This window comes from Trichechus manatus, unplaced genomic scaffold (assembly GCF_000243295.1).
Source record: "Trichechus manatus latirostris isolate Lorelei unplaced genomic scaffold, TriManLat1.0 scaffold00152, whole genome shotgun sequence".
Classification (NCBI taxonomy): domain Eukaryota; kingdom Metazoa; phylum Chordata; class Mammalia; order Sirenia; family Trichechidae; genus Trichechus; species Trichechus manatus.
Window position 1 is genome coordinate 4,276,174 of NW_004444088.1, and position 17,324 is coordinate 4,293,497.

The following is a 17,324-nucleotide window of genomic DNA, read 5'->3' on the forward strand; positions in this document are numbered from 1 at the left end:
CCCCCCCAAAAAATGGCAGACATTCAACCATTTCAGAGATAGCATATGATCAAGAACTGATGGTCTTGAAGGAAGAAGTTCAAGGTGCACTGAAGGCACTGGTGAAAAACAAGGCTCCAGCAATTGAAAGAATACCAGTTGAGATGTCTCAACAAACGAATGCAACGCTGGAAGCGCTCACTCATCTATGCCAAGAAATTTGGAAGACAGCTACCTAGCCAACCGACTGAAAGAGATCCATATTTGTACCCATTCCAAAGAAAGGAGATCCAACAGAATGTGGAAATTATCAAACAACATCATTAATATCACACGCAAGTAAAATTTTGCTGAAGATAATTAAAAAATTGTTGTGGCAGTACCTAGACAGGGAACTGCCAGAAATTCAAGCCGGATTCAGAAGAGGACATGGAAGGAGGGATATCATTGCTGAAGTCAGATGGATCTTGGCTGAAAGCAGAAAATACTAGAAAGATATTTACTTGTGTTTTATTGACTATTGACTATACAGAGGCATTCAACTGTGTGGATCATTAACAAATTACGGATAACACTGTGAAGAATGGAAATTCCAGAACACTTAATTGTGCTCATGAGGAACCGTACATAGATCAAGAGGCAATCGTTCAAACATAACAAGGGGGTACTGCGTGGTTTAAAGTCAGGAAAGGTGTGCGTCAGTGTTGCATCCTATCACCATACTTATTCAATCTGTATGCTGAGCAAATAATCTGAGAAGCCGGACTATAGGAAGACGAATGGGGCATCAAGATTGGAGGAAGACTCACTGACAACCTGCAATATACAGATTACACAACCTGGCTTGCTGAAGGCGAAGAGGACTTCTTGAAGCATTTACCGTTGAAGATGAAAGACTACAGCCTTCAGTATGGATTACACCTCAACATAAAGGAGACAAAAATCCTCACAACTGGACCAATAAGCAACATCACGATAAATGGAAAAAATATTGAAGTTGTCAAGGATTTCATTTTACTTGGATTCCAATCAACGCCCATGGAAGTAGTAGTCAAGAAGTCAAACGATGTATTGCATTGGGCAAATCTGCTGCAGAAGACCTTTTTAGAGTGTTGAGAAGCAAAGATGTCACCTTGAGGACTAAGGTGCGCCTGCCCCAAGCCACAGCATTTTCAATTGCATCATATGCATGTGAAAGCCGGACAGTGAATAAGGAAGACCGAAGAACTGACATCTTTGAATTATGGCGTTGGCGAAGAATATTGAATATACCATGAAGTGCCAGAATAACAAACAAATCTGTCTTGGAAGCACAACCAGAATGCTCCTTAGAAGAAAGGATGGTGATACTTTGTGTCACATACTTCGGCCATTTTATCAGGAGGGACCGGTCCCTGGAGAAGGACATCATGCTCGATAGAAGGTAAATGAAAAAGATGAAGACCTTCTAGGAGATGGACTGATACAGTGGCTGCAGCAATGGGCTCAAGCTCTTTAGAACTGCTGAAATGAAAGGTCTTTTTGATAAAGTTCCCTACTTGTCTAAGCTTGGATCATTTCCCATCTCAAATGGCTTGCAGTAGCAGACTAACTGAGAACAGTATATACAGTGTGGTCTGATTATCCATCACAGGGCTTAATCATTTTTTGACAAATGGGTATTCAATATGTATGTGTTGAGTAAATGTTTGACCATAGAGCAAGAGTCCATAGACTGCAATGGGAGCTCATATTGGGAGCGTAGTGTAAAGTCACCAGTAGCTGCAAAGAAGGGCCAGCAAATACAGGCTGCCAGTGCCAAACAGCCAGCTACACTCAGAAGGCAGGAACAGGGCAAAAACAGGGGAATTTAAGAGTACCAAAGAAGAAAAACTATGACAGCATATACATACAACTAGTTTAGTTTACTCCCATGAAAATAGTCTCTTTACTATAAATGAGGATTATGGTCCTGGACTAGTACTCACTACACTGCCATTCTTTGGAATGTTAGTCTGTCTTACTTAATGATTTAGGTGGTAACTATTTGAAAAATTAGTGTGACAAAACTTGCTTTGGAGAGTTACCCACGTCTCTAGGTAAATGCCAACATCCCAATTTAGGGATCAAGCTGCTACCAGAATCCAAGTGGTTGACTCAGGGATAGGGAGGAGGTTGACTGAGGTACTAATAAGTTCCATCTGTCTTTCGTATGATAAAATTATAAATGCCAACACTCAATATGCCTCCTTACAAATACAAAAAGCATACGGGCAACTAAAATATCAGATCCCAAATCTTTACTGATGCATTGTTTTACGCTACATCAAGAAGTAAACTCAAATACAGATTCTTTCTAGTTTTTAACATCTTCTTTATATACACTCTGAATGTTAAGACATTTACATACTAGTGGTGGCTACGCCAGTCCATTATTCTAAAACAAATATTTTGCCACAAACGGCTAATACTTAATCCTCCAAGTATTTTGGGTTATGGAGATGGTATATTTGAGGGGGGGGGATCACAAAATAAAAGGTATTTGCATTGAGATCTCTATATAATATTTGGTTATTACATCTTGAGCTATGGTCACCTATGAGTGTACTTGGCAGCACAAAACTATCACCCCCAAATGAAACTAGTTTGTTTTGATAGCTACATACCATGAGATACTAGTGGACAAAGTTCTATCAAAAGGATTGCTAATGTCTTCAGTCATTTATTTAGTAAGCACTTTCTGAGCATCAATTATGGGCCAGGCACTGTATGAGAACACTGTGGAGTCTCTTATTTCAAAGTTTTCCCAAATGGTACACAATTTTCAAGACTGTTAGAAAAAACATGATTTGAATGAGTTTGATACAGGTAAAAAAGATTAAGTAGAGTGGAAGTGCAGGAGCCCTGGGTACTAAAATTGACTGATAAAGTTGCTGTATTAACCTCTCGTGGTCTCGATTCCTCATTAGATACTCCCTTAAGGTCTCTTCCAACCTAAAAACTTCTGATTCTGCTGCAACCGTTTTATGCATTGCTCTCTCACCAACTGCTGGGATACGTGCCAAGCAATTAGATTGTCTTTGCCTATCTTCCACCAAGATTCTAAACACCCCTTTCTAATTATGCATGCAATCGTATTTTCTTACTGCCAAACTTGTCTCCAAAAAAATTCTGCCTGACAGTGAAAAGGTAGTATTAGTCGCTTTTAAAGGCATCATGCAGAGGACACTCGTTTTTCATTAATTTTAATCAATAGATTTCCTGTAGTTCAGACAACAGTTATGCCATAGACTGAGATTCGAAGGACCTCTAATTTTCTTATCTAACAATAGATCCAATAACTCCATTTCCTACACTAGTTCTCAAACACTGGTCTGTGACAATGATTTGTAGTAAAAACGAGAGGGAGGGGAAAAAACCCACACATTTAGCAAGTTCTTCCATAAAGCTAAATTTGATTTCTAAATGCCAGTTATGTCTTTTTGGGGGTCAAATTACCCTTTATGAAATATTTATTACTATCTATGGTATTAATGCTCTTAGTCGGCAAAATAAAAATTGGTAATTATGAACCCCCTCCCCTCAAAAAAAAAAACCCAAACCTGAAATAGAACTGTTCGGGCAACATTGCCTTAACCAAAATCGTTGTCAGGCAATCTTTCACTGTGTCTTGAACATGTCCTGCCAGAGATTCAGTCTTTTCTGAAGCAACCGCATTTCACCTTCAGTTATTTAAAAATTGCTTAATCTTGAGCCAAATGGTCCCAATTCTAACATCTTAAAACCATATACAATGTGTGATTCTTCTGCCACATGACAACTCCTCACATGTTCAAAATATGCTGTGCAGCTGCTGCTCGTTCCTTCACCCTTCTCCAAACTAGATCAAATCTTTCATTTCTTTAGTCAGATCTGAATAGCTGGTCATTTTCTGATTTCCTTTGTTCTATTAACTTAGAAAAAAAAAACCCTAGGAAACAAATTAGGTATTACATTTTTTTCTATATTAAATGTTAAGTATAAAAATTTGAATTATTACATATTTACTTGTGTGATGGTTATGTGTTAACTTGACTAGGCCATGATTCTCAGCGGTTTGGCAGATATTATGTAATCATCCTCTATTTTATTATCTGATGTGAGTAGCCAATCAGTTGAAAAGGAAGTTTCCTTGGGGGAGTGGTCTGTATCCAATATATATATGGATGTTCTGGCAAAGTTTGCTCTCTCTCGTTCCTGCATCCGACTTGTCATCTTCTGACCTCTAGTTCTTGGGACATGAGCCAGCAGCCTGCTGCCTGACCTCCTGATTTTGGGTTCATCAGCCCCGGCAACCATGTGAGTCAAGAAAAGCTTCCAGCCTAACACCTCATCCACAGATATGGGACTTGCCAGCCTCCACAACTGCCTAAGCCTCTTCCTTGAAATAAATCTCTCTATATTTAAATATATATGCTTCACCGGTTTTGTTCCTCTAGAGAACCCTAAGACAACTTGTAATTCATTAATCTACTAATAAACAGTAAATATCGGATGAAGCAATAGTTCACCTTTGCTCTTCAGCCCACTGGCCTGAGATTATGCACGATGGCAAATTACAGAGAAATATTCTCTAAACATTTTCAAAATCCTGTAGACAGTCCTGAGTGAGTCAAGATGAAAGATAAATGATACACTCACTACAAACCACCGTTATCTATTAAAACAGCTCTCCAAGGATTTACTTACTAGGAGATCGTTTGAGTCATTTATGCACTTCCATATAAAAACAAACAGACAAAAAAACCCCTTGTAATATTCTATAATTCAAACTACTTGGCAAACCTTATGTACAAAGATATCTCAATTACACATAAGTCAAAATTTACGAAGGTGTTCCACTTTTCCAATTACTGTAAATTAGTACACTTACTTTAAATGCAAAGGAGTCTGAATTAAACGTCGGAGTCAATAAAATTCACAAAGCCAGAAGCGGTTTAGTGCTCACAAGTTTATATTTTTAGGTTTGATAAAGATTCTTGTGTATTTTCTAAATACACAGATAAAACAGTTTTGGAAGTTTACATACATGTCTGAGGACACTTATACTAGGTAGGTAAATTACATTTAAAAAAAAAAAAAAAAATTGGTCTTCGTAAAAGATCTTCCCAAAGAGCTTTTACAAACAGCAGGCAGAAGAAAGTGTTCTTTTATGTTTACAGGGTTTAAAATGATGACTCTCCCATTTCATAATGGCCTCAACCATCCCTCTCCTCAACCTAAAATTTTGTTCTCAATAGTCAGTGTACTCCAAATTTAAGTACCCAATGTCATAAAATTCAAGGCTAGAAATCATCTTTTAAAGTGTGCTTATCCCTAACACATCTTGAACTGCCAAGAATTGTTCAAACTCACTTGAAAGCAGGGGTATAGCAGGAAAAGAACCTTCCATTTTAAATCCTAAAGTCACCAAGAAAAAATACCTGCTAGTCCTAAGCACATATTTAAGTACCATAGTTAAGTTTAAGGATCTGGGTGACTGAACGGCACAGATAAAACTGGGGTTCGTATCTAGTTCAGTTAAAAACCATCCTTTTAAAAATGAAAATGCTAGAGCCAATTAATAGCACGTGCTACCCTGTGTCTGGGCACCTGGTTACAGTCAAGTGACAAAACAACTGCTTTGTCGGGAGGAAAGAGTAGTAAGGATACTTACTCGGAGGAGGGCAGATCAGACACCCAAATTCCTAAAATAGCTGTATGGGCGTTTTATAGGGGAAACATGTCTCCATAGATAAACGTCTTTAAAGAGCTGAAATTCTACAAAAGTTATTTAATGAGGCAGAGATAGCGCCTCCTGGAAAGATACAGGCTTCAGAATGAGACCTGATTAAACCCCAGCTCTAGCACGTGGTAGCAATGATGTTAAACCAGGCAAGTTTCTGAATCTCTCTGAGCCTTTCCTCATCTATAAAATGGAGACAATAGCACCTATCGTATAGGGATTGGATAATGTAAAGCACAACCAATGGCACATGGAGGCACTCCGTGTGTACCAAAACAATGGTAGCTTCTGGAATCATTATTCAGAAAAATATATCTAAACCTTTCATGCCATGCTGAGAAAATCCTAAAAATATAGATTTTTAAAACTTATTTTCCCTCACACGTTCCCCCCATACTACGCTATCCCAGTCATCTTCAGGCCTTCTTTTACACTGCATTGTATTAATGCAGACTTCCCAGCCTTAATCCTTGCATTTCCTGTTTTCTCCCTCCTTTTACCCTTTTTATGATTTTCCCCCCTTGGCTCACATCTGTCAGTAAGCCGCTAAGATGTAGTGTGCACTATGTACCAGACAGTGTTCTAAGTGCTTTCTCCCTCTTCCTCATCAGGACGGCTCCACCTAAACCAGGTAGTGTTTCACCCCCAAATTTCAAAGCTACTCATGACTGTTCAGTTTCCCCTTCCTAAAGTTTCTTTTAGCTCTAAATTGCTAGGGTGCTAAAATTTAGCAAAACATCTACAGAATATGAAAAATAAGGCCGATAACTATGACAAAGAAGGGACCATATGGAAGTAACTGTCTCTGAGAATCATAAAGAACCAATACATGATCTTGATTTACGAGAGGGACTGCTACTACAGAGTGATTATGAAGAAACAGTTTATACTCTTCCCCTTCATTAAAATTAAAAGCTCTAAAATATATTTCATTTAAAATATAAGTTACGAGAGAAAAATTCAATAAATGTGTACCACATAATTCTGTCAGGGCTCCATAGACAAAATTATGAGTATTCCATTGTTACCTCTCTGAGACCAATCATAAGTTCTTAATATCTGTCAACTTCCTGAAATTGTATTGTAAGTCAGAAAAAAGAATATACTTAAAAAAATAGAAATGTCCAGTAGTATACCTTAGTACTAAAACTATTTTTTTTTTTTTTTTTAAAAAAAGATCTAGAGGAAAAAGGCAGTCCCCCAAGATCATAAAACAAAATAAATTAGGCAGTCAGCAAGTAGAAAAATCTGTCAATTTTGTTTCTGGTAAAACGTTTACTTTAAAAGAAGAAATTTTATATAGGCTGAGGCTAATACAGTCAAGAGTATAAACATATTTTCCTTTGGATTACCTTTCTAAAAACAAACCTTTAAAGTATCATATTTCAGTTGACTAAAAATATAGCCAAATCTGTCATAACACAATACAAAAGGTAATGGACAATTACAGAATATTTTAAATTAACAGTAACAACCCATCTACATCAAACCTTGTTTCCAACTAAAAGCAAAAAAGCACAACAATTCTGTAGTGTACCAAGTGTATATTTCAATTTACTGTATGCAATCTAACAAAAATTTGGTCATAATTTACCAGATATACATAAATGATTTAAGTAAAAGAAAATTCAGTTTCAAGAGAATAAGTTCATATCTTAAAGAAAAGTACATTAAGAATGTAAAGCCAAGTCCAGTTTCTATGCAATAAGTGAACTGTAGTCTAATAAAGCAGATTTAGGTGATTTTCAGATATATACCTTTTCTCTTTAATATATATTTATATATAGACAGATCTACCAATTGTAAACTATGGTTTATTTTAAAGGAGGGGGATAAATGGGACAAAAGAAATCTTTATACTATACTTACATATTCACAAAGCAGAACATCGTACGTTTTAAAATACTTTCTCATTCATAGTATCTTTGCCCAACTAACTTCTACTTTGGACCCCACCAGGATTCCATTTTACTCATCTGACTAGAACGTTGAGAAGAGGATGTCTTCTTCACTTTTGAACAAAAATCAAACCAAAACTAGTCACCTGTTCAGTTTACAATTACGTGGAAACTATAATAAAGTCTAGATGTCAAAAAAGCCATCTAGCTGTGTAACTGTAATTTATCTTTGATTTATCCAAGCAGAAACGCCAATGTCTAACATTAAACCATTATTCCACTGAAATAAGAGACAATGGTAACACTCGTCTCTTAAAATACACCAACTTATCAACTTTGATCAGATGGAGCACCAAAAGGATCTTGTCTGTCAAAGCATACTTTGCAATTTTTTCCACATGACTAGCATAATTTAGTTACCTGATATAAAAGAGGAAAATATACTCAATTTTGGTTTAAAAGAAAGCTGAAAATATGATGTCCTTCAATCTTATATAATATACAATATGTTCCTGATAAATGCTGTGCATGTTAACATTACTATGTGAAATGTTGCTGTGAGTTCAATGATCTAATTAGCTAATTCATTTGCCACAAGGCTAAATAAATCTGTCAATTTTAACTTAATATATTATGCTTTGTACCCTGAAGAAATTTAGTTAATAAAACAATAAATTGTAAAGCCTCTCAATATTTTATTTGTAAGATTCCGTAGATTGTTGAATCATGGTTATTACTAATAAGAATATATATCAAGGTATGGTGACTTTAAGGAATTGAAAAACTAACTTAATTATCCATCACAATTTTAAAACACTCAATAACCTGGGTAAGTATCAAACAAAAGAGAATGCAATTTTTGTGTTAATTTTAATAATAAAAAGGGCACAGGAGTAAAAACCTGATATTTCACTTATATTGCATAACAAGCTAACCAAACTGGACAGGATAAATTATAAAACATATCATTTTGCTTACTGTTTCTATGACTTTTTTTTCAATTAAGATTTATGTCTTTCAAATAGGACTGAGGTATAGTACACTGGCAAAAAAAAAAAAAAAAAAAAAGGCTAACAAGAATAGTGCCAAAGTAACAGATACCCAAAACCGAGAATGCCATGTCAGAACACGTCATATAGTAACCATTTATCGGATTAAAGCAGCAGGAGAAAGTTACTTCCAAATCATCATCATTTTAGTGGTACTTGCAACTTCACGACGGTAACTTGGCAACATCATTCTACATTTGTGAAGTAGTCAAATTCATGTCAAAAAGGAAAGGGGGAATGGAGGAAGTCAGTTCATTCCAATAAATACCTCTCCAGTTCTTATAAACATGCCTAGTAGCACAAAACTGAGAAATATTACCTACGACTAGAAGAGACTTGGTTTCAAGTTATGAAGCAAATTAATACGGAAAATACAAGAAAGTAGAACCAATGGGGTTGAAAAAGCCCCTCACTGAAAATCTGTATTAAAAAAAAAAAATAATAAAATAAAAATAGAAACAAAACTCTTACCAGTACAAACTAGCCTGAGTGGTTTGATGGACAGAGTGACTGGGTCAGCTATCACTGTACTTCCAGAAATCGATTTTCTTCATTCATGTTGAAGGGGCACATGAATGGAAGCTTTACAAGGACAGGGACTATATTTTCATAGGACCCAAAGAGTTACTGTATATCCTATAAATAAAAAATATTTTTTACTTTGATAACTGACTGAATATGTGGGGACTCCATGTAATTCAACCACAAGGTTGTTTGCTGTACAGTCCTGTGCAAATATAAAAAAATTTTTTTGCTATAAGGCTTTGACCCTACAGTTTTCACAGCAACATAACTACCATATTATGTACCATATTACGCAAGCCTTCAAGTTCAACAATTCCAATTGTCGATTCATGTTATGTCCGAATGCAGCATCCTTGAGGAGTACAGTAGGTCAGTCAATCATCTAGAGACATACAAACATCTCCTGGTTCGTCCCATCGAGATGGATCATTCTGATCTTCTCCCTCATCAACCAGCTCTTCATCAGCTTCTCCTACTTCATTCTCTTCATATTCTTCATCCCGAGGGAAATCTGTATCCTGTCCCTGATCTACACCTTCTTGCCCTCCTGGCTGTGATTTATCTGCACAGTCTACACAAACACCATAGCGTCGAGATCCATGTCTTATTCCAACACTGGCTGCTAACATGAAGATCTTCTTACACACCATACATTTGTACTTTTTATCCTTTTTATGCACCTAATTGAAGGGGGGAAAAATCCAATATAAGGATGTATAGACAATATAATGCATTTGAACCACTCAAACTATTCATTTAATAATGAGTTCAGTATCAGTTCATATATCACATTCTTTAAAGCAATTTCTCTAATAACCAATCTTCCCTAGATATGCAAGTAACAAGGTTAAAATGGCTTTAAACTTCACTGACACAAATATAGTTTCTCTCAAGAATCACTTATACTTCAAGTTACTTACCAGGGAATGTCTTTTCACATGTTCTCTTCGAGTAAACAGCTTTCCACAAATATCACAGCTAAATGACCTCACTCCTGTGTGAATGAGCAAGTGCCTTTTTAGTGTTCGTCTGTATTTGGCTACATAGCTACAATGAGGGCATTTTAACTTGTTCATGGTTAGAGATGATTCACCTTTGAGGGGGAAACAACAAGAAGCACTTATTAGACGCTGAACAGAGTATCTGTTACCTAAAGTGTGTCTTTAGCTTCTTCTATCGCTGTCTGAGAACAGCAATAGATAAAGGGTACTACTACCTGATTTTAAATCAAAACCATGGAAGCATTTCAGTCTTTAAAAATTATTTCAGAATTCTGGAAATGTTTAGTTGACTAGTACTTGCCATTTTCCCAGGTTTCTTGTTTTGGCCAAGATTCCGGTAATAATCCATATTTGAAATCGTTGGAAGCACCTGGTATCAATCCATATTTAAAATCATTTGAAGTACCCGGTATCAATCCATACTTGAAATCACTTGAAGGGCCGGGCAACAACCCATACTTGAAATCATGCGAAGTACCTAATACAAGTGAAAAGTGATTTTTGAGGAAATGATGGTGATTAGTCAATGAAAATAACATACTTTCTTATCGCAATTATAATATCCTGATTGGTAGGGACATTATGCAAAACTATTTAAATGTTTAAAATAGAACTCATCCGTAAGAAAAATTTCGGTAAAAAAACAAAACTGAACACTACACCTTAATTGTAGGTGAAGGTCACACGAAACTGCCCTTTTCAATATTGGGTTTTCAAACACATTAAAACCAGAACTGTCTTAACAGCTGCTATCCCTAGCTGTTCTTATCAACTGAGACATTTATCACCCTGAAGCCCAGCTACAGAATGGCACAATCTCCTTATCGCACCCAAGACAACCACACAGGCTTGTTTCAAAACTAATCAGCATATAAAAATTAAAGATAACGAATATAAATATGGGGAATTACAAACTTAAAGCTCTTCTATTACTAGACCCTTGTTTGCTGTTTCAGATACTTTTGGAGCAGGTAACTAAATGCCCTCTTGGGGTTCACCCAAACGTCTTTTCTTTCTAACCCCATCTTTAAATAAAAGGCCAGACAGTAGAATCAAAATAGAATAGTGAATGTCCTCTTCAGACTAGCTAGGACAGGAATTATCTCCTCTGAATTTAGTTACACCTTGAGTTTGGAATACCTTGGGGGTCCAGGAATCATTTGGCAATATGAATATATCCAGAATCCTCCATGGCCACTACCACCCTGGTCCAATCGACCACTAACTCTTGTCTCTGGACGATTTTCAATAGCCAGGAACTCGTCTCCCAGCTCCCACTATTGCCTTCCTAGAGTCTATTCTCAACACAGCAGTCAGAGGCTGTCACTATTCTGCTCAAAAGTCTGCAAGCACTCCCCATTTCAGTCAAGGTATAAATCAAAGACCTTCATTATCTCATAAAGCCCTACACAATCTATTCTTTGCTCCCAACTACCCCTTGGTCACACTCCATTCCAATCAGACTGTCCTCTGTGCTATCCTCACCATGGTAAGCAGGCCTCTGCACTTCCGCTTTCCTCTGCCTGGAACACTCCTCTCCAGGATGGATGAAGAGCTCATTCCTACAGCTCTTTATTAATTGTCCTCCCACGGACACTGTGGTTTTAGAAAAGTATGTTTGCCAAAATGAACTTCCTAAGAATTCATTTCCCCATATCTGTTTACCAGATACACTGACTCTCTTAAAAATTAAAAGACTAAACTTAAGATTTCCACTTTGGTGAAAATACCAATACCCAATAAAGCAAAAGCTCTCTAAAATATTAAAAAACTGTACTTCATTACTTACTGAGTATTAATGTTCTTGGAATAATAATGTTTTGTACTTGGAATAACTTTACTCATTTTTTTAATGCAAAGAAAGCCTATACTTATATAATTTAACTGTAAGGTTTTATAGTTTGGGGAATAGTTTTCAAAATCCTAAAGCGAGAACACTTCTTTGTTTGTGGGATGGCAACTGTGATGGGGGTCGTGTATGTGGAGGTAAGTTTATCAATTTTGCCCAAATCAGTGAAAAACTAAGGAAGCTCCTGCAGAGCAGGGACTATGCCTGTCTTATCACTGTACTTCTAATGCCTAAAACATATATCCTTCAGTTATTTGTTGAATACATGTATTCAGCAAATGCTAACATGTACATGGTATTTTGGACTTGCTCAAAAAGGCTTGGAAAACTAATTTCGGAAAACGTTAAAACCAAAAAAACTCCTTTTTATAAATGTACCATCCACAACATGGATGAACCTTGAAAGCATCATGCTAAGTGAAATAACCCAAAAGCCCACTGCAGTCGAGTTGATTCCGAATCACAGCAACCCTATAGGACAGAGTAGAACTGCCCCATAGTGTTTCCGAGGCTGTAAATCTTTACAGAAGCCGACTGCCACATCTTTCTCCTGCGGAAGCAGCTGGTGGGTTTGAACCACCAACCTTTTGGTTAGTAGCCGAGCGCTTAACCACTGTGCCACCATGGCTCCTGTTAATATCTGCAACTACAGATTATTCACCATGTGTAAAAATAAGGAGACAGAATTAGAGATTTTTTAATAGTTCATATTCCATCATTCTCTCAACAAGCTATAGTAAAAGAATAATAAAAAGCATCCATGTTAACAGCCAAGAAAACGCCTGACATCTGGAACGATAACTCAAACTAAGAAAGCCTCATCCCAGAAGTCTTGCATCTCTCCTAATCCTTATAACTACAGGGAGACCCCAACTTAAGACAGGGTTCCGTTCCAATGACTCCGTTGTAAATTGGTTCTGACAAGTAAAATACTTTTTTTTTTGTTTACATTTTCATTGCCTGCTATGCACTAGTGTTTTGAACAGTAAGTCGTAACACTGAACATGTGAGAATAACATCACCACCAAATTATGAGCTGCAACACTGTATGTAGCACATATTACTACTAATGATAAAATATTTAAAAAAAGAAAAACCAGATGGTCGTAAGTGTAGTTTGTCGTAACTCAAACACGACAAATTGGGAACTATCTGAGCAGAGGTTACCTGTAAGAACTAAAAGAGTAAGTAGTTAGAATAAAGGTACTGCCTTTGTGATTCAACATGCTTGAGGGCTATTAAGGACCTACTTCAAAATTGTGCTTACTCTCCAATAATATCCTTCTGGGTACATTATTCCATAACAGCAACTAAGAAAAAGGCAATGTTTTTGAAATCCAAGTAATCGTAAGACAAAGGCTGGTCTCAGTTGCAAAAATACTAGTAGATCACAACTGTTATCTTTCAAAGGAAAGACTCAAAATCAGGGGTTTATTTTTTAAGAATAAGAATAACGGTATGGACCATCTCCCCCGACAATGTATACGTGCACGAATTCCATAGTTTACATATGACTCCTCATAGCCCATTGAACCCATTATTGGACCAGATTTCCAGACCAAGAAAGCAAGGATAATAAAATACTCCGGCACTATTAATGATTTTCTGTACAATCAAAAAGTCTTCAAAATTCAACCCGTTAAGAACTGTAAACCACTGGTTTCAACCGATTTTTTTGTTTTGTTTTAGGGGTAAAAATCTTCTCAATAGTCGGCATAAACCACCTTAACAGCTTCTTCAGAACTATGGCTTAATTTTGGTCAGTGCACACTGTACTCAGAAGTCCCGACGGCTTTCTGTAAGGAGTGCCCCAAGTATCAAAAACACCAAAGCTACAGAGAAGCTGGAAGAATCAATATATCCATTTCTATCTTCAACAAACGTCAGTTTTGCCACATGCGCTTTCTCTGTGTGTACACATATACATACTTTTTTGTACTATTTGAAAACAACTTGCAGACTTATCACTTCATCCATAAATAATTCAGCATGCATCTTCAAGAACACTCCCCACATAACCACAGCACCACATCCAAGAAACTGATTCAATAATTAACACGTACTCCATATCCAGATTTCCAACTGTTCCCAAAATGTCCCTCTAGTCATTTTTTAGACCCAGGATCTAATCAAGATTGACATACTGTATTTAGTTGTGTCTCCTTGGTTTTCTTTAATCTAGCAGTTCCACTGCTTCTTGTCTTTCATGACCTTGACTTTTCAGTCTGGACCAACTGTCACATAGCTGGATACCTAGATCTGATTTTTTCTTCCTGACTAGATTCAGGTTAAACATTTCTGGCACAAATACTCCACAGGTGATGTTGTATGCCTCAGTGCATCATACACGAGGCACATAATTTCTGTCTGTTGTATTATTAGTGATATTAAGTTGAATCACTTGGCTACAGTGATGCTCATCAGATCTCTTCATTGTAAAGACACCTCTACCCTTTGTAAGTGCAGTAATCTGTGAGACCATGTGAATCCCCTGTTCCAGCAATGGGCTTAACATGCACTGATCTACGATGGAAAGTCACAAATTATTTACTGTGGGGGTTGCAAAACATATGATTTTTCAATTCTATCATTCTTTCTATACTTTTGACCTTGGCATTTGTCTGTAAAGAAAGCTTTTTCCCCTTTCTATTTTACTCAGAGGAGACTCACAGATTCTTTGTCTTTATGTGCAACAAGCTTTCCTCAAAGCATAGTTGACATAAACACCACTGCTTAGAACTAATTAACACTTCCCAATAATGCCACAAAAACATTATTCTATGTTTTTAGGACTAAGGTTCATTTTTCCAGGTAGACTTTTGTGTCAACATAAGCTACCCCCACTCCCGGCCGCCAAAGCTTGAAATGCACTGCTTCAGCTTAATTTTTCCAAAATAATCTTGTAGCCATTAAAATCATATTATTTTATATCATAATTAATTAAAATACATTAGTCAACCACTATAGTAATTACCATTCCCATTCCATCTACATACCAGCAAGAAGCCATAAACTTTAATTATGATATAAGATTTTTTCAAAAACTTCTCTAAAGAAATGACTCCTCCTCCCAACAAACAGAACCAGAAACACCTATTCATCTGTATTTACCAAGCTTCCAAAGTCTCTCATCCAAACACAATCACCAGAGATTGAAGTCTTCACATATAATACTCTCCCTAAGGAGAGAAGCGGCAGTGGGCCCATAAAAGCATGCACACAAACACTCCTCAATCTTCAAATCGTCTTAAATATACTCTTGCTAAAATGAAAGACTACTGTACGTACCAGCATCACTTCCATCTTGACCGGAGCTGGCTTCCACCAATAAGCTTGCATTCACGTTCCGATCACAATCCGGCCCTGAGAGTAGAGCACCATCCAAATCTGCAAAGGAGACAAAGAACAATCTGTTGTTTACAAACCAGACTCAAAACACCACTCCCTTCTTGGAGTTGTTTCTTAGGCAGACTAAACAGGAAGGATATTTGTAAGTAATGAGTATCTACTATGTGCTCAACACTGCAAGGCACAAAAGCAGAAGACATGGTTCTCACCCACAAGTATCGGTCAATAAGTAACGTTTAGTCATGGCTTAGGAATGGGTTTTGCAGCCAGGGCCAACTGGGTGCCAATCCTAGCACCATCTATTATTGGCTATGTGATCATGTACCCTGGTTTCCTCATTTGCATCCACCTATATCACAGACTTGGTGTAGGAATTTAATCAGATAATGCAAGCCACGTGTTACAGTATGGTTTCCAGCACCTACAATCTAGCTGCTACTGCTAATTCTAACGACCGGGTGCTAAATGTACGGAACAGATTACTGTTTCTGTACTGATTCTTAAGTGGAAAAGACCAATTAAAGTGAAAATATTAAGGGAAGACTTCAGAGAAAAGCTATTTCCTGAGAGCTAACCTTGAAATAAAAGGAGACCTGGTACCGCAATGGTTAAAGTGCTTGGCTGTTAACTGAAAGATTGGTGGTTTGAACACAACTGGCTGCTCTGCGGTAGAAAAGATCTGGCAATATGCTTCCTAGTAAACCCTATGGGGGCAGCTCTACTCTGTCAGATAGGGTTGCTCTGAGTCAAAATCGACTTGATGGCATGCAACAATCTTCAAATATGGAAAAGATGTAGAGAAGCAGCTTAAAAGAAAAAGGCATACTTTTGGGGTATTTCCCTTCAATCTGGGAACTTGATGGAAATGCAAATTCTCAGGCCCTACCCCAGACATACTAAATCAGACTCTTCAGAGGTGGGGCCCGGCAACGTGCTTTAACAAACCTCCAGGGGATTCTGATGCTCACTGAGGACTGAGAATCTCTGCTTCACTGTAAAAATGGGGAAGAGTTTTTTAAGGACCAAATTAGATAAATGTAAAGTGCTTGGCTCTCTGCCTGGTGCATAACAAGCACTTGAATTTTAGCTAATTACTATTTTTTCATTTAAGCTTTGAAGGAGAAATTTAGTGACCAAAGGTAGAGAGATATGGTGCTTGGTGAGTTGTTGGAACGTATTCAGTAAATAAAGCTATGGATGGGAGTGAACAGATGAGACTGTGAGAAAATGACTTACAACCAATTATCTTAGAAATCCTAGCATTTAATGAGCTTAAAAAGGATATAAAAAGACTTTTCAAGGAAAAGAGTGTTTCAAGAAGGAAGAAGTAATCCACCAGTCAACGCTGCCAAGAACTGATGATGAGGCCAGAGAATCAGCACGAGTTTCATTCAAAGTTGAGCGCTTAGAAGAGGACTGTGATCACAGTCAGAGTAACACTGGCGGGTCACATGGGGTAAGCAGAAAGAGCAAGAGCGGCCTGAGTCATGGTGAATGGACGATAAAAGGAATCAGAGGAAGAATACAAACGTTTTGAGAAATTTGGCCGTAAAAGGAAAGAGAAATATATTTAAATAAAGACAGGAAGTCATCACTAAGAAAGAGACAAGTTAAAGATGTCGAAGATGAACAGTCAAGAGAAGGAAATATCGATTGTGTATGATTTCTAGAGTCAGGATCTAGATGCACAAGTCTGGGTACGTAAAGAGACAGCACATACAGGCAGTCCTCGGGGTATGAACGAGATCCAGTCCTAAGTCTGTCTTTAAGTCAAATTCGTAGGCAACTCGGAAGAGCTACATACAGTTCTTTAGTGTCAGTCAAATGTTTGTTTTAGCATATAGTATAGATTTTGCCTTTCTATGCATACAAAACACTTAACACTCCCAAATCGGGTAATGTTTTCATGAGCGTCACGAAGTAGTGCGTGTG

At 37.2% G+C, this 17,324-nt stretch overlaps 1 protein-coding gene across 2 annotated transcripts in view; it reads right to left on the reverse strand.

Moving 5' to 3' along the window:
- Positions 1 to 3,906: 3,906 nt before the first annotated feature.
- Positions 3,907 to 17,324, reverse strand: part of ZBTB10 (zinc finger and BTB domain containing 10) — a 37,487-nt gene continuing 24,069 nt past the window's right edge. For both annotated transcript variants that reach the window (XM_004386002.2, XM_004386001.2), the window contains exons 3-6: positions 15,333 to 15,431; positions 10,497 to 10,673; positions 10,115 to 10,287; positions 3,907 to 9,874 (exon numbers count right to left, since the gene is read on the reverse strand). In XM_004386002.2, the coding sequence (XP_004386059.1) occupies positions 9,569 to 9,874; positions 10,115 to 10,287; positions 10,497 to 10,673; positions 15,333 to 15,431 (755 nt within the window). In that variant the 3' untranslated portion in view covers positions 3,907 to 9,568. The remainder of the gene's footprint in view (positions 9,875 to 10,114; positions 10,288 to 10,496; positions 10,674 to 15,332; positions 15,432 to 17,324) is intronic.